Source organism: Diceros bicornis, chromosome 33 (genome assembly GCF_020826845.1).
Source record: "Diceros bicornis minor isolate mBicDic1 chromosome 33, mDicBic1.mat.cur, whole genome shotgun sequence".
NCBI classification, from domain to species: Eukaryota; Metazoa; Chordata; class Mammalia; order Perissodactyla; family Rhinocerotidae; genus Diceros; species Diceros bicornis.
The window spans coordinates 4,663,007-4,681,997 of NC_080772.1; the positions used below are offsets into that span (position 1 = coordinate 4,663,007).

The 18,991-nt window shown below is 35.4% G+C and overlaps 1 protein-coding gene across 1 annotated transcript in view; it reads left to right on the plus strand.

Moving 5' to 3' along the window:
• The window catches only part of SNTG1 (syntrophin gamma 1), a 388,392-nt gene that overhangs the window by 108,042 nt on the left and 261,359 nt on the right, over positions 1-18,991 (plus strand). The window contains exons 4-7 of the mRNA XM_058528686.1: positions 4,018-4,074; positions 13,795-13,852; positions 14,680-14,723; positions 14,817-14,858. Coding sequence (XP_058384669.1) covers positions 4,018-4,074; positions 13,795-13,852; positions 14,680-14,723; positions 14,817-14,858 — 201 coding nt within the window. The remainder of the gene's footprint in view (positions 1-4,017; positions 4,075-13,794; positions 13,853-14,679; positions 14,724-14,816; positions 14,859-18,991) is intronic.

Genomic DNA, 18,991 nt, shown 5'->3' on the forward strand with positions numbered 1-18,991 from the left:
TTTGGAAAAAAACCTCTTTATTCATTTAACACATAAGTACCTAACTTTGGTTTAAGCCTTATGCTAAATGTTTGGAATACGACTGTGAACAAGATGTAGATTTAGCTCTAAGAAACTGTAGTGGAAAAAAAGTCAAAGGCACAGCGCATATTAGTAAATAATCATAAGTGCTATGAGAGCTGTAAGTGCACATAGTAGATTTTTAATAATTAGAAGTTAGCATCTTTATTATTATTCTTTTTTCAAGTTTATTCACTCTTCCTGAATTGTCAAAAAGAGCTAATGACTTTCTCTATCTCTTTTCCTGCATATCTTCTTTGTTTCCATCACACAAAATCAAATTTCCATTTGATAATATCTCTAGTTTCTGCATCGTTCTCACTTCTTTCTCCTCTGTTCACATATATATCTCAGAGATTTCTACACCTGAGATATATAATAGCCACAATTTTGTTTGGTAACATGTATGTTTTAGTTCCCATATAGTTTATACAGTGTAGAAGATATAGAATATTTCAAATATAATATAATATTCCAGAGGGCAGGGGTGATAATTATATTTTAATATAAGACACATTAAACATTTAAAACAAGCTTTTTTCGTAACATTAATACTGATTATTTATGGACTATTTAAGACATTAAATTATTTGAGACATTTAGCATGTCTTTATATAGTCTAATATTATTTTGGGCTCCATCCTTTATGTTTTGTAAGGAATAGAAAGATTAAAGAAAGGCTTTTTATACATGTGAGTGTATAGGAGCGCTCATCTAGATTTTGTGTTTTAAAAAATAAAATAACTGATGATACCGTGGTTTCCCAAGGGATGGGGCTTTGTTACTAGGCAACGCCTTATGATATTCAAGATGTGTTAACTAAATAGGACTTCAGATCGGCTGCCAGATATTCTCTGATTGATGAGGTGAGCAGCTGAAACAATTCATTAACATTACCTTTCTTTTATTTTCGGGGCAGGAGAGAAAACCAGATGTGGAGAGGTGGAAGAGGATAGAGAGCATAGCTAACACAGACACACAAACAATTGGGGAGAGTATTAGCAAGGTGCCATACTGAGAACAGTTATTTGCCTTTTATGCTTCCCGCTGCCTGCAGTGACCAGTTTAAAATTTTGGTTTTAAAACACGAAGTAATTTGTCTTGCCCATCTCTCCTACCTTTCTTAAAAGTAAGCAAATGAAGCAATAGCGTATAGAGGTGCTGGCTGGGGTTTGCCTGTGCATGTATGTGTGCCCGTGTGTTTAATAAACATTAAAATAAGTGCTGCTTCTGAGATTTTCAGCAGTTTCTGCTGACTCTTTAGTCTCTCCAAACTCCTCTCTGCATCAGCAATTTTGTATTTGATTTGGAGTGTGTTCTCAATATTCTCCACCAAAGATTGGAAGGCAGTCCTGTAGAGAATGAGTAAGGCATTGCATAAACCTCTGATAACCCTGGCGTGCTTGCTGTCTCTTCAAAGAAAACAGTGTTTCAGCACGTACTTGGCTGCTTAATAGAATTTACTCACCAGTTGCCCTCATAGCTAATGATTGCTATGCAAGATGTTCTAGAAAATTTAGGTGATGCCATTTGCTAATTAAAATGCATTTGCTTTGACAGATTGAAAACTTTATTTTGAGACAGTTGATGTGGGCTGTCTGAGCTGACTGCACCACTGGTTTTGATACTATATTAAGGAATCGAGTATTTATTACTTACAGAAAAAAAGTTAAGAAAATAGCTCTGCCATCCAAGAGCTTTAGTTTAGTTTGATAGGCACTCTTGTGACAGTAGTTCCCTGTCTGTTTTATAAGAATAAAGATATCCATTTAATTGACCAATTCCTGAGTCTGAGTCTTCCAGTATTTCTCCTACATTGTGATGTAAATATTGGAAAATGAGGCGGATAAATATTAATTAGATATTTAAGTCACTATGAAGTAAGAATTCCTGTCTAGAATAACAGATTGTGTGTGTGTGTATATGTTAATATTTATTAAGTTTCTACTATATGCCAAAGTCCTTCACAAATATTAATCCTCAAAACTAAGCTGTTGCTATGTATTACTTATCACTATTTTACAAATTTGGAAACAGAGACTCACAGGACTTAAGTAATTTGCCAGACATATTAAGTTGTGGATCTTTGAGTCATGGATAAATTCTCTGACTTCAGTTCCAATATTGTTTGCAATGTACAACTTCCCTTTAATTAATCCTTTAATGAAAAATAACCAAAGATTAATTAAGCAGATTGCTCTTGTCCTGTTCAGTAAAAGGACATTTCCAAAAGTATTTAATTTAGTTTAAATTAGATTTTGTGTGTGTGTAATGCGTGTGTTCACCTTCCTTTTTGCTTTTGTGCATGCAGGTATGTTTATATTCATGATTTTGCAATGTAAATGCCAAGCTCAAGCTTCTGCGCAAGCTTCTTGTGCCTTCACCAATGGGAGTGATGTGACAGTCCGCTTATGAATGAAGAGAGTTTATGGAATCATTCAACATGAATAGCATATTTTATATTTCAAGTTGATTTGCAAAAATTGTAATACATCTACAAATTTGTATAAATATAATTTTAATGTTGGTTTGAAAACATGATTAGATGATAGGTTATAAGAGTAAAAGTTATAAGTAGTTTTAAAATAGATCAAATTTCTTAGCACATGATAAAAAAAGTAAATTTTTATTATTAAATGCCACTCAGCACTCAGTTTTCTTTTTGTTTTTTTTTGTTTTTTTACTATATACCAATCTCTAACCAATAGGCTTAGTTTTTAATTCAAAATAAATAATGGTTAATAAATCTCAATTTCTGGTATGGTGATCTTGTTCTTTAAACATTATTTTGTTTTTATTTATAAAATCTAAATACTTGGCTAAGTGAAGGTAGCTTATAACTTTGCCAAAATTATGAGTTTTTCCACTATCTTAAAATATTTCGGAAGAGCCACCAGAAGCATGTTTTTCAAATTTTCTCTTGATTCTTTTTAAAAGATGTCATCTGTTTCACACTGTCCCTCAAAGCCAGGGAGGGAGGGAGGAATTCATCTATAAAGAAGAGGGCAGTATTTAGATTTAGAAATGGATAACATAGCCAACTGAATTGGGTATTTGTGGAGATTCAGGGACAAATATCAGATAAATATCTATCACAGGTACAAGGGGAGAAGGGTGGTGTCTCAAGTCTTTACGGCTAGGGAAAGGCTCAAGAAGATGAGGTGATAAATAAATGGAGAAGGTTATAACTAAAAGCTTTCAACTCTACAGCATGACTCCAGAATATGCGTTATGTAGAGAAAATTGCCGTAAAACAGAGTAACATTGATTTTTTATTGGAAATTAAAGCATTTGTCCAAATGTGGCTCTTTGTTATTTTTAAGTTTCATTCTCCAGTGATTGAATTATTGTCTCCATTGTGGAAGGAAAAAGAGAACTGATGGTGAAAAATTGATAACTTCATTATCATTATTAGTTAGGTGTAAAATCCATTCCTTTTTTAAACAAGCAATCATCTTGAACCTGGTTTATTCGGAGTTTCAATCCCAGACATACACATGAATCATTTATGTGCTGGGACATGGCAGCCTTCCAGCTCAGCTCTCAAATCTCCACAAGCAATGCGACTTGGTAGTGATGGAGATAAGACCTTGGTTGAAAAAGATACTATTTACCACTGACACAACCAAAAACTTGTCATTTCTTAGACAACAAAACATAATGTGAACATGAGAAGACATTTCAAAGTTAAGATTCCAAAATATGTACCAAAAATCATTGAAAGAACTTAATTTTTGAGAGTTTAGCACTTTAATAACACTACAGTCCCTCTTATCTTGATAAATAAATTAACCTTTGATTTAAAAACTACCAAATTGCATTTATTGCAAGACTTGGAGCCTCTCTGCTGTCACAAAATATTTCTTTTATAAGAGCGAAAATAAAATGCAGAGGAAGAAAATGGTGTGTAAGTGCAGTGCTAGGAAACGCTAACCACTTTAAACCCCTGTCTTTCAGGAAAGAGCGGTGACGATTCGAAGACAAACTGTAGGAGGATTTGGATTAAGCATCAAGGTAGCCTGTCCTTCCAGTCTATCCTTACAAAGGCTGTGCTGTAATGCCTGCATTTCTGTGTGTTTCGATTTTGTGCTGATTAATAATCAGACAAATATGGCTATAGCAAACTCCTCACTATTTGGAGTGAGATGTAAATTAGGTAGGTTCTCACAAAACCTTGCCCACCTTTTGCTTAGAAATTTTAGAAAAGTATTTAAGAATTTTACTTTACTTGGCATTGAATATACTCATTAACCCTCTCTACCTGGTTTCATCTAAGATACCAACCATGGTGCTGTAGTGTGCATGTCTCCCTCTCGCCAGGCAGAGCAGGGACACGGAGCTGTCAGTGAACAGAGCAAGAACAAGTTTTATACTGACAAGGCCCGATAGTGAGTGAAGTAGTAGTTGATTCTAGTCATCTTTTTCTTTTGTTTAGCTTTTATTTTTATTTAAAAAAATTAGTAAAATCTCACGTTACAATGCCAAGTGTGTAGGACAGACTTCAAGTTTTAACATCTAATTTGTTGAAGAAAGACCATATCTATTCATTTCCATTTATTATTACATTTTAAAAGGCTTTTCTTTCTCTATGTTGTTGACTATTAAAAATGTACCACACCTATAATTTATCCTCATTGAAACAAAACACATTTTAAAAGGACGGAAAATTATATAAATATTAGAAAAGTTAACTTAATGACTATAAATGCCCATTAGAAACCTACATCTCTGCATAGATAGACAAAATTTAACTTTATCTTGATTGTTGGGTTATGAATTTTGCTTATGAGGGTGCAAATCATAAATCTCAGATATATATTTCATGAAATTCTAACACAGCTCAAGTTACGTATGCTTGGAAAGTGGAACTTTAAATTTGTTGAATATCAGCTCTACTTGACATTATGAAAATGACTCAGAAAACTGATCATGTGGCATAGCATTGTGTTGTCAAGAGATAAGAATATTACTATACAAAATGTTAGTTTTAAGATACATTTTTTTTCTTTCACTTTATCTGACATCAACTAAGACCAGGGAGGTACGCAGAACAAATTAGGATGTGGAAATGATGCCGCGGGAATTCCATCCTTCAATAGACAAGTTTTTTTGTTTTTGTTTTAGTTTTTGGCCATGATATTTATTGCAATAGCCATGAAGGATTTAAAGGTACCACTAAAGAGAGTAAAAAGTTCATGAAGAGAGAACAAACCCGAGTGTGAACAACGTCCAGTAGTGAGAGTCGATTTCATGTGAGATCAGCATTCTCAGCCACCCTCCACTGCGTATTTCCCCTAGTGGACCTATATTCCAGCTGTGCAGGCTGGAAATGTTCGTTTCTGTTTTTCTTTCTGTTTCCATTTATAATTTGAACCCAATAATACAGAATTATTTGTCTTAATAAAATATCATATTTTAACCTAGGCAGTTTTTAAAATATCGACAATTTTGCCCAATGAATCGTTTCAGTTTAATATTTTCATTATTTCAATCCAGACAAAACTCTTACACATAACAAATGGAGTAATTTTCTAAATCAAATAAGTGTGTATTTTCCATTCAAAATATTGCTGACAAAAGTAATATTTGAACTGTGATTGGTGCCATATATTAGGAGGTTTGACAAAAAAAGAAATTATTTTATAATTCTTATGGCACACAAACTAACCAGAAATACAAACATCAATATTTTGTTTAGAATATTGCCCATTCGTCCTGAAGAGTTTCCTCTTAAGGTTTTGCATTTTGGTTTCCTCAGTACGTACATCTGATTTTTGCTTTTGTATTTTTTAAACTAGCTTTCGTTCTGTTCATGTATTTCAGAATATGATTATTTATTTATTTATTTATTTTAAATGGCAATGTTATTATAAAAATCCTTTTTCCCCTTGCCTTCTCATATGTGAATTAGATAAACTACTGTGTTTGTGTATTTGCACTATTTTCTTTAGAGCTGAGAATTAAATATATATATATATAAAATGAACAGTTTAAGAAATTATTCTAGTCTAAATGCAGAATTAATATTTTAATGTTGACCATTTACTTATTTTTTTTTAATGTTTATTAATGGAGCAATGTGAGCCAATAATATAACTATTCACAGAAACATATAAACATATTTTATCCTTATTTGCTTCAGTTAAGTAATCACCACTGGCACGCACCGGAGGATTTGTAGTAAAAATTATTGATGAAAACCTTGAATATCTTGATTGGAGATAACAGAAGGAAGAGTGTATGTTAGACAATTAAAAAAGGATTAACCAGTACGGTTAAGACACTACAGGCACTCTCGAATTTCACTGCACTCAGAACACATGGTTCTTATTTCAGCACCAAATTTTACCTTCCCCCGAATTTTTTTTAAACTTGGCTGAAGGGAACAGAATCTCCTTTTTCATGAGACAACACTAAAATACTCTGACGTGCTGTTAGGAGTCAGAGTCTGTTGGCCGTGCTTCGTGCTCCTGACAAACCTGGGCTCCGGGACCTAGCTGCCACTGTCACCAGTGCGCAGGGCGGGGATTGCTCAGGTCTCCCGCGTGGCGGTCAGCGCTGCGGAAGTCGGGAGGCAGCAGCACAGAGAGGCGTCTTACACAGCATCTGTTCTAGTGCTTTATTTGTTACCGCCCCAATGGCCACGGATCGTGGGAAGCCTGATGTCCCTGAAGCTGCCTAATCCTCTGTGTCGCCTGTCCATGTCACAGCACTGTTCTCACTCCCACAGGCTCTCTCCTGACAGAGGTGCGCGGGCAGCCTGGTGGAATAACAGCCAGCCTTTTATGTCCTTGTATTTTCTCTCCCTTATTAATGAGACACGTTGAAACTTCCGGGGCAAAAACGTGCAAGAGCCTCAGAGACTGAGGCAGCTGTATGTCTCTACAGTTTACTTCTGTGTCTCTATTTGACATTTTCCTGGGAAGGCCACATGCCAGATATGATGCAGTGCACATTGAGGAGGGCTCTCTCTCAAAAATTCCTAAAATCCCAAAGAAAAAGAGAAAAATTAATTCAATAAAAATTTGAAAGAAATGTTTTACCAGATTTAAATTATTATAAGTACAATTTAAGTAAGTTTTAATTCATTTTCGTTTCAGATTTTGTCTAATCCCCTTCCTAGTATTCCTTTGCTTTTTTCACCTTAAGAAAATTTTTGATTTGCATTATTAGGATTTTCTTACAAAATCTGAGACTTTCCTTTTAAAGGCATAATTATTATTTTTAAAATCATGTCCGAAGATCCCAAACCTTCAATTTGGAGCACAGTCGTCCAAAAAGAGTTTTTCATCAATTACATTGAGAATTAATGTAAGAATCACATTAGACAAACTTATTCTTTAGATTCCTAAAATCTCATCATGTTAAAACAGTTTTACCATGAAAAGGTAGAGACCAAAATTACTTAGATATCCCTGTTAATTCGAATTAAATAAGTATAAAAACAAAACACAGAACCAAGGAGCTGAGCACACAGCGGACGCGCTGACGCTGCGCGTGGTGAAGCGGCTCGCCTGACAAACCAGGTGCCGCACTCTGACTTCTCGCTCCCACCTTCTGGTTTAGATGAACTATTTGTCTTCCGCTCCTAAAAATGAAAGAAATTCCTTCTAACCCCTGGGGAGTGTGCCATCCCTGGACCACAGCTTGTTTCTCTGCTTTCCTGCGTTGTGCTATAGTTCTTTCACCGCAGTTAGCAAATCTAGTAGGATTAAATGCGTAATCCATTCAATTGCGCCTGAACCGGGCGCAATGGGATGAAATTTGGGGCGGGACATGCACATATTTCTACCTGGCCCAGCCCTATGCTGTGTTTAAACGACCTTTCATGTGCCAGCCCCCGCTCCAGAACCTCGGAGGAGGGAGAAACGGCGTGCCGAGCTCCCTCCTCAGAAACTGAGCTCTGAACCACTTCTCGGGCTCCTCGCCCTGTGCTCACTCCTGCTCTGTCTTCGACAAAGCCTTTCTCATTGCAGTCATTTTTACTCTTGTGTTGCTTAGTAGACCCATTCTCATATCTGCTTTAACCTTGGGTCTTTTTTAACAATTCTTTAGGATTCTTCCTGCTTGTTATAGTTCCTTTGTCTTCATTGATTGTAACATCTCTCAGAAGTCTCAAACTTGTGGGGTTTTTTTTCCCGGTATTAGTTTTTGTTTTTGTGTCCCCCTTGGTAAAATGTCAAGCTCTTCTGTTTATATTTTTCAAATTCCAAAAAGTCATTCTCCAAAAACTGGACAAAGAGAATCACTAAACTTTCCACTTGTAATCACATATTCTCTAATCTTAGACTGAAACTGCTTCCCTTGAAGCTCTCAGGCGCGTCAGGCGAGCTGTATGTTTTCAGTGTCCCTGTAGGACTTCCCTATCGGTGTCCATAGTGCATGCGGGTCTGGTTCTCTCCAGTTGGCACCACCATTCCTATTGGCATTTTCTGGATCTAGCTCTCAGCTCTGCTGCTTCTGCCTCCTTTCCTTCCTTTCCCTCACAACTCTCCCGCCCTCCGGCCCTTCTGGTAGACTCTGTCTCAAGTGCTCGTTTCTCTTGTCTGGACCATCCTAGTACTTACCATTTCTAAAAATAACTTAAGGGTCTCCACAACTACATCCCCAATAATCTCCAAAGTTTTGCATTGTAGAATCCAACATTCTTGTATTTTTGTCTCATTCTTCTTATAGAAATTATCATAAGGATAATCACCTTAAAGCAAAGCACCATCTTGACCTTGCGAGACTTAATCTTTATCTTCCATATCTTTCAAAATACAGTACCATACACTTGCATAGTATTAAATCATGCCTCTAGTCATTATCATTTAAAAAATCACCTTTTAGAGAAAGGATTTTTTAATATTGTTACTAGAAAAATATTTTATGGAGTATTTTCCAACAGGTACAGCTTTTCTTATATAAACAATAAGTTACCCATGTCCTTTAAGGAAATATTTGTGATCAAAGTGATTTCTATGTGGAAGCTTTAACTTTGTAGCAATCAAAAATGAAGTTAGAATTATTCTTACCATTAAAATCTTATCATTGTAAACAATTATTGCTAATATTTATTATCTGCTCTTTAAGTGCTAGATTCTCAGCTTAGCACTTTATATTCTGTTTCATTTGGTCTTTTCTATCCAGCAAAGTAGGTAGCCATTGTTATCCCTCCACAGACAGTGAGGTTAAGTATGAAGAGGTTAAGTAACTTACCCGTTGTTGTAAGTGGCAGAGCTGGGTCTCAACCCCACATACAGCTGATGACAAAATCCTTACTCTTAATAACTACGCTCTATAACTATAAAACATAGACTAAATTATCTCTAAACTCTTTAGTTGGGAACACACATAATGTTTCCTCTCTAAATTATTCACATTCTGGTTTATTTAAAACTGAAATAAATGGATCAAAATGTCCAGGATCAAGCAAGCAGTTTCTTTATATCAAGGGCTGGCTATTAATTGTATCAGATTTATTAAATAAAAATATATGTCTTATACTAGCTGTAATAAATTTCTGCTTTTTAATTTGTTAGTGGTTTCAGGGCAAAAGTCTTTAAATATCATGTAACATATTAAATATGTTGATATAAGTACATACACACATTTGCATGCATTTCTTATTCTGTCTCCTGGTTCTTTTTTCTTGAGTCTGATTCACTTATTTTCACCACATACAACATGGATACCTGCTTTTCCACTATAGAGAGGGGCGCATACCAGGCAGGTAATAAAGCTGAGTTGGAAGATTACGGATTAGTCCCAAGAATCAGTTAAAATCACTGACCAATTATCATTTGAAAGACCATTTTTTTTTATTAAATAGCTTATTGAGATATAATTCACATATCATGCAATTTACCCATTTTAAGTGTACAATTCAATGATTTTTTTATTATATTCGCAGATGTGGGCAACCATCCCTACAGTCAATTTTAGAACATTTTCATCAACTCAAGAAAAAACCCATATCCTTTACCTATCACCCCTTTATCTCCCTGTCTTCCTGCCTCAGCTCTAAGCAACCCCTAGTCTTCTCTCTGTTTCATAGATTTCCCTATTTTGGACTTTCATGTGAAGGCAAATATATAGTGTGTGGGAAAGACTTAATTTTTGCCAAAACCAAACTAAGTGATTTTGGCTGCTAAGTGTGGGCCTCAAATACATAAGGATAGTCGCCCCTATTCTTTCAGGATATCTTACTTTGGCTGTCTCTCCCATACTTGTTCGCTGGGCTTTTAATCTTCATCACTGTTTTGTTATCTGCTGTTTACAGGTATTTTCCTCAAGCTAAGTGGATATATATTGGTGGAGTCTATGTGTCTCTTTTTTTCCAGAGCCCCAAATATGATTGATTGATTGGAATAATAAAAATGATGAATTAAAAAGACTTATTTGGCAAGATTCCCAGTGCTCTAAAAATATGGGTTTGATTTGGTGGAATTTCACAGTTATATAGAGTCCTACTCAACATGCTTTAGATGGGCCTTTATATCCTGTTCCTACAAAGCTAGCTATGAAAAATTAATTATGCTTTGTAAAAAGACTATAACAAAATTGAATGGTATATGTTTTAGTATTTTGGGGGATGCACTTTTGAATGTCACCTCACTTTCCCTAATCTCGATTTTTCACCAGAACAACAGAGCTCAGTTAATTCATTTATTCTCCAAACGGTGATTCTGAGCCACGCACCCTGGCCTACAGATAGTTTGGGGAGAAGATGATAAAGGAAACCCTGCCCTGGCCTCAGGCCCTTTATACTCCAGCAAGAAAATAGATATTGATCACCTTGTGGTGTGACTAAATGTAAATCACAGGCCTGATCCAGTGCTGCAGAGGTGAATTCCTTCAATTATGGAGGTGCTGATGAAGGGCCCTTGTGCTGAGATCCTGAATATGAGTAGAGTTGACCAGGCTAAGAGTAAAGGGAAAGAGCATTCCAGGCAGAGGGGACAGTATAAGTGGACATCCTTTAGTGCCCAAACGATGAAGGTACAGGGTGAAACTACAGAGGGGGCTGAGGCACAGGACAGGGGCTGTGAAGGATTTTGGTTTTTATTCTAAGTGTAACAAGAAGCCTATCACCTGTTTTAAACAGTGAATCACATTATTTGATTCCTGCCTGCAAAACCTTGAATTTTCCCATTTAGGTCCGGAATTAAATCTAATTATCTTTACTAGAGCTAGACTGATCTCACATTTCATCCAATAAATGAAAGTCCTGTGATTTTAACTTCCAATTTTATCTTCTGTGTTTTGTCTTAAAATTTACTGTCTAATTAAGTCATTTTCTGAAATTGGTTTAAAAATTCTCTCAGAGCTCCAAACGTCTGATTAAAAAACTCTAGAAATCAAACAACCATCTTTGTACTAAACCATTCAAATTTTAGGAGAAATTTCACATATACAAGAAAAATTTTGACAAAATAGAGGTTAGTTATATCTTGTCATTAAAAGATAGTTGTAAGTCTCAGTGTTGAGGCAAGAATGGGATTACTGAGTTTATCCTCAGAAAATTGCTATCTCAACAGCCCTTTCTCTAGACAGATCGCAGGGAGAGCTTTCCCACTGTCCTCCATGGTAACTTGCATTAAAATCTGAGCACTAAGAAAGGCTTTGGATTCAGTAGTGCAAGGAGAGAAAACTGTGAAGAGCAAAATAGCTGAAGGAGAACACTCTGACAGCCTCACAGATAAGAGTCACATAAACAATGTGTTCTCTGCCCAAAAGTAGCTGAACCACAATGTCTGGAGGATTTTGTTTCCTCTTTTTATACTACCTAAGCTTCGTCAGCGCATGATTCATTTTAGTTAACCAGTTTTTACTTCTGAGAAATTGAGATGCATTCTTAAAATTCTTTTCAATTTGCAGGTATCTCTAGAAACTGTCATGACCATGGGCATTTGAGTTCGTTGTACACCTCATTAGCTTCTACTTAAAATCATTCTGCAATGTATTTTAAGGAATAAAATAATTTTAAACATGTAAAAGCCTTAGACTTCATTTATTTATTTACTCATTCATTCAACAAACATTTCAAAGATAAAAAAGAAAGACATTATTCTGTGCACTGGGGTTACATCAATGTACAAAACAAATTACCAAAAACATTCAATAGCCTCGTGGAACTTACATTCTACTAGGGATGGAGGAGGAAGAAAGAAAACAAATAATAAATCTGAAAGTGAATAAAGATAATAGCAGGTTAGAAGCTGATAAGTATAATGGGGAAAGGATAGAACAGATTATGGGAGATTGGAAATGTGGAATCCCAGCTAGTAAATATTAAGTATCTTAGAATGGATTTGTCTTAATTGACCACTTTCCTGCTCTGTAATTTTGCTCGTAAAATCTTAATCGGTAGACTGCCTTAGGATAATGGTGACCTTTTACCCAGTGTTTACTGTGTGCTAAGTAAGCACTCATCTCCACCGCTGTCAGTCACAGATCACTATCCTTTGATCAGGATCAGGGCTCATTAGGAACACTCTAGGAACACTCAGACGAAAAGGCAAAGCAGAATTAGGAACCAATGTAGCTCCTCTAGGACTCTTCTCCGGGTTAGTGAGGGTGGTGGGGGGAAATGAGGAGACTAGGGAATGGAGGGAGTGTTTAAACTGCAACCTGAGGAAGACAGTTTTCAATGTTGTATTTATCATATTTCTTCTTAATATTCCAGAAGTAGAAAGGACTACTCGCCAAGAAAAGGTTAAATAGCACTACTTTTCTCAGTAGCTATTCGCTCTTATATTTAAGTTTATTGACAATTCAGGGTTAAAAATGGACATTCATGGAAAAATGTCCTAAAATAATTTTTGTCCTTGAAAAAAGAAAGGCTTAGGAAGTTTACTTATTTTGAAGATAGAGAAACCTCAGTGAAATTTAGATCATCTTTTCAACAATCCTATGTTAAAAGTGCTATCAATCTTTTTTAAGTGACATTTTATGTACTTATTTGATTTCTTTAAGGAAGAAATTAATTGAAGATTTGATTATCTTTAATGCACTTATTTGATTTTTCGACTATTGCTTTCAACCTTCTCAACTCTAATATAGAAATAGAATGTTTATGCAGTTATTTCAGGGATTTATTGTATTTCCTTCTATATAAGTTTAGCTTACTTATTTTTCTTTCTTTTTTCATGTGCGTTTGGTCAATTAGATAACGTGTTACTGCAATATTCTTCCAGTTTATTTTACTCTGTTAGTTGTTTAGTATGTGCTTTCACAGGAAGAGGAATCTCATATAATTAAGGAAATGCAGATGACCCCTCCCCCATCGAGCATATGCACACTCTGATTGTTTGTATCCATTTGTGCAGGTAAAGATCTCTCTAGTCACTTAGCATCCAAAGAGGTCTGTGCTTGGTCACCAGCACAGAACAGCTTAGCCAGATAATAAAAATGCGTAATTATTGGGTATTTGGAATCCTAAATAAGAATTTCTACAATGGACAGCACTGCTACACATTGAAGATACTGCTTATTTAAGGCATTAAAAATCTTTATTTGAAAAATGAAAACTTTCCAAGTCAACCGTTATTAGTTATTAAATGAAATTCTAAACAGGTAGATAAGTTTCTTGGGAGCATTATCTACTTGGTAAAGAATCTCCACAAGTTTATTTAAATTCTACCTGGTGTCCATTAACATACTATTCATAACCTGTATAGTTTCCCAGCTAAAAGCTGCATTTTTATTTTTTAAGATTAAAAAGCACAATATATAATTTTCTCTTTTCAGGGGGGAGCAGAACATAACATTCCAGTCGTCATTTCAAAAATCTCCAAGGAACAAAGAGGTAAAGTGTTAAGAGAGTTATATAGTAGCCATTCCTTTGTAAGTCATTGTTATTGGAGAATAAGGTGATATTTAAGAATCATAAATTAGTATGTGATTGACTAGCTCTGGGTTCCCCATGACCAGGCAGTATGTAGCTGAGTTTAATTCCTGCATCGAGGCCCTTTATTACTCCAGAGGAGGGCTTCTCTCACAGGAGAGCAAGGATGAACAATAACAGAGCATGCGACTTGTATAAATTAGGGACTGCATAAATTTTCAATTGTTTCATTAAACAAACAAATGTACAAAAAAAATCTAACAAGTCACATCAAATATAGGCAATTCCATATATATATATTTTTCAGTTCTCAAATGCAATTTAACTCAGCCTTTCATATGAAATTTCATCTGGGAAAAACACTGAAGATTTTGTAAAGTAACTGTTTCAATGACTGAAATCAGTTAGACAGTCTAATGTTTGAAAAGAAACTTGGAGATGATGCCATAGCTGATGGATGGAAGGTCCAAAGCTAAACTTTTTCATAGATACCTTAAAATTATAAGGACATGAGAAAATTTAGTCATCCATCCAGAAGAGTGACCAATTTTTGGCAACTGTAAGATTAGAAATCATAGAATTAAGAAGAAATATTTCAGCATGTGTTTCAGTATTTAGGCTGAATCATAATATTGTTTTTGCACTTCTCTTCCTGTGGATCTTTTAAGATGCTATCGGTATGAAATCTTTAATTTTTTTCCTTTTGTCAGTTTTGACTTTATTAGTTAAAAAAAACTTTGTATGAAGAAAATAGTCAATGCATAATCAGTTGTCTTCTCCATTCACAGCGGAACTTTCTGGACTGCTCTTCATCGGGGATGCAATTCTCCAGGTATACGTTTTACCATTGTTTTCTATGTGCAACCAAAACATAGAGTCAATTCACAATATACCACACGAAACTATGCTTTTCTTTTTATTGCAGATAAATGGAATTAATGTGAGAAAATGCAGACATGAAGAAGTGGTGAGTTTTCTTTAACTTTTTCCTAATATCATCATTTTCCCCATGTGCAAATGAGGATTTAGTGCACTGCTAAAAACTGTTCATTTTGTTCATTAGGAAGATACGACATTGGTCCAGCGTGCTATCAGATTTTCAAATGATCTCTTAATTGATATTTTTTCTCCTACTAGAAATGGATCAGTCGTTTGCTATGTTTTTCCATTAATCCTTGCCTGTCAATGTTCGCTAAGTGTATCTTTAGATGAAATACATCTCTAAATTTTTTCAAATGTTTATAAGTTTATAAACAATAAACTTTATGTCTGTAAAATCTCATACAGTAGCAGGGGCAAATGGAAGACCATATGAAGACGGTGTGTGTGTGTGTATGTGTGTGTGAGTGTGTGTGTGTGTGTGTGTGTGTGTGTGTGTGTGTGGAGAGAGAGAGAAAGGGAATTTGGAAGAGCATAACCTCAAGGCAAATGGGTTTAGAATTACGCAGAACGGTCATCAGTGTTTACTGTGGCATTTTCCTGGGTGTTGATAAATGTGCGTATGTGAAGCCCTGGCATCAGATATTCTAATTCAATCAGTTTAGATGGGTCCAGGAATTGAAATTTTAACAATCAGCCCAAGTGGTTCCATTGTAAGTGGCCTCTAAACTACACTTTAGGAGAATCTGTGGAGATGGGAAGATGTCATAAGAAAAGAGCAGGACAGCATTAGGTGTTTAGGGAAATGTTTGTCATAGTTGATTTAATAACATTCAGAAAACCGTCACTGAATTTCTGTGTCAGCTCACACGGGAAGGGATAGAGGAGAAATTATGTTTAAAAGTTTATACTTAAGGGTCAAACAAAATGAAAAATACTGTAAGCCTTTTGTTTCTCACAGCTCTAGTTTATTTGGTTTTTGAATACATTGCTCCTCTGTTAAAAGCTATTTGGGGGGCCTGCCTGCTGGCATAGTGGTTAAGTTCGCATGCTCCTCCTCAGCATCCCAGGGTTTGTGGGTTCAGAACCCCGGGCACAGACCTACACATCGCTCATCAAGCCATGAAGCGGCAGCGTCCCCCATACAAAATAGAGGAAGATGGGCACAGATGTTAGCTCAGGGCCAATCTTCCTCACCAAAAGAAACAAATAAACAAACAAGAAAGCTATTTGAAGAACATTATTCTGATATATTTACATATTTCAAACCTCAAAGAGGCAACCTCAGGTGTCTGCGCAAAGCCACAGTTCCACAGTAGTGATATTAGAGAAGGTTCTCGCTTGTCAGCCCTTGGAATAACTAGCCAAGGTTTGTTAGTATTCATTACTGGTCTTTACCTGCTCAGAAATATTATTTTGGCCACCCTATTGCCACTCTGTGGTGAACATCATGTAAAATATAAGCATTTCAAGTCTCATGTTTACTGCAAATGTGTACAGAGAAAAGTAGTACTTCAGAATAGGTTTTTAGACAAATGAGCAAACATGGCACAGAGAACTCTGTTCTGCAGATTCCTGTGTCAATTTTATAGAGCTGTGTGAGCAAAGATATTTTAACTTTAGTTATTTTTCAAAAGTACAAAATGATTTTTAAACTCATTACACAGGGAGCAAAAACAGAAGCATTCTCTTTTAAAACCACATGCTGTGAGACGACTGTGTTTGCAGTTTGCCCTTCAGAGGCAGGCAGTGTGCTTAGACAAACTGTGATGAAGCTTTGATTGACCAGATTAGCATGGCATGAAAGACCAGAATGCCGTAATAATGCCACTTCTTAGTGGTGTTCATTCTGTTTCAAATTAAAGGAATTTAGGATGGTATAGCAAATTATTTGTGGTCCTTCACAATAAACTTTTATTTTTTGAGAGGCTTAGCTTTATCAGCTTTGAAATACAGGTACTAATATTATTATTTAGTTCTAATCTTTTATTTTCCAACAGTGATTCGATGCTTTGGTTCTCATTGCTAATTACCTAAGCAAAGAGACTTCCTTACACCTCAGTGGGACTGAGATATCAATTAAATGTTTAAGAATGGACTTAGGCAGCAAAAAGCATAACAAGCTGAAAGGATGTGGATAGTTTTGAAATAGCGTGCTGATATACCACGCTCCTTACTCCAAGTCGATGATTCACAGAGTTCCAAATTCAGAAACAAATGGGAGAAGTGTGACACATGGTTTGTGCATGTAACTTTTCTTTCGTTCACATACACTATTCATTGACATTGTTGGAAATTCTGCATCTGGCCTCCGATCAGCTTCACTCTTAGGAAGCCTTCAACACTATAGCTGTTACTTCTGTGTTGGAGTTACAAGATCTGATCTATGTGGAAGGGGGATCCCAGGTTGTCTGCTCTGAGCTCTCAGTAGAATTGTGGATGGAATTCTTTAGCCAAATGCATAGAATTAGATCACCAAAGCATTTGCATCTGTGTGTTTCTCACGTTACCAGTCTGGGCGTGCAATAAATCAATTCTGGGCTTTACCCACACCACAAGGCATTCTTCTTCCTAGAAGATTGCTAATGAAGAGATGCTATCAAAGTTCCCTGATTAAGAAATACTAGAACAAGCATTGCTCTGCATGTGACATGGTAGGAAAATAGCAAGACTCCAAATATAGAGGGCTTTACTGCTCGGAAACAACTGCATACAAACCCTGACTCAACCACTTACTAATATTGTAATTTTAAGCAAATTAACTTACCTTTTCTGTCTTTCTCTTACTCATTTGTAAAAATGAACTAATAATAACTTTTATAAGGTTTGAATGAGACTAATGTATATGGAACTCCTAGGAGAGATCTGACAATTAAGAAAAATTATATATTAATTTATGCCATCAAATAATATTCATTCACATGCTACACTCTTCTCCCTGTTTACCTCCAGTGACCATTGCTATGTCAATTTGGACAGTGTTTTGTTGAGATCCATGCTGGCCCCTGCGAGGTTCCCATGCAGAGAGGTAACCACCACTTCCAACTAGAAATCTAAGTGGGCACCCATGACTGGAATGGCAGGGCCATTTGAGAAAGGAGGATTCCTGCTGATCCAGCAGGGTATCTCTGTTTATTTTTGGTGTGAATGTGTTTTGTAGTCCGTAAGTTGTGCTCCCAAGGGACCAAAAATCCCTAATGTCACAATTTCTTTTTTCTATGAAAGCTAGATCTATTGCTGCTGTTGCTAAGATTAGCTCTACTTTCTTTATTTTACTATTGAACCCTAGCCACATTAAGTTGATTTTCATCTCCATATATAGCTACTCATATTTTCTTTTGCTTAACAGGTAAACTGATCATATATCAAAATCTTTTGAGTGTCATCTACATGAAATGCACTGAGACTGAGTCCTTTGTGTGACGAGAAAGAATATATAAATAACTTTATATGTATCTAAACTTATTGCTATTGGGCATCATTTCTTTAGAGTTTAATAATTAAGAGAGTATACAAAAATTATTAGGAAAGGGCAATATAAAAAAATGTTAATTTACAATGGTCTTCAAAATATAACAATGGTGATTGATCTATACTCACGAGAAATAAAAGGAAATAAGACTTAGCTATTGCAGAAAAGATAGCATCCTGATTCTACAATCAAGATTACTGGAAATGAGAATCTATTTGTATAAATGAAATTTCCATCTAATAAGACTTTAAAAACAGGATAGCTCATCACCAGGCAAAGCAGGATGGATGACTAGATCATTCCAGAGATTTCCTTTAAAAGAACATTTCTGATTTCAGGTTTGAGATTTATAAATCCTAAACAAGAGGCACATCTGCTTTTTATTTTTATGGTTTTATTGCTAGAAAATATTAGATAATTAGGAATGCAAATAACTATCATCGTAATTCTGAATTCGTGATTTTGAACCAAATTCTAAAAAACTTAGAGCAGAATGAGTAGCTCAAATTACGTAAGTTAAAATGATACACTCATGCAATGAAAAAAATTTTACAAAACTAATACAAAATGTTGATTAATAGCAATTTAATTGTTATGATATATGTTTTAATTTAAAATTTCCATTTGGATAAAAAGAACATGTTCTTTTTTAGCTTAATCAGAAAATAACATTACAAGGGTTATATCTTCTGAAAATGAAGCATTAATTTATATATTGAAACAGTTCAGGAGGTTTTATGAGTTACCAA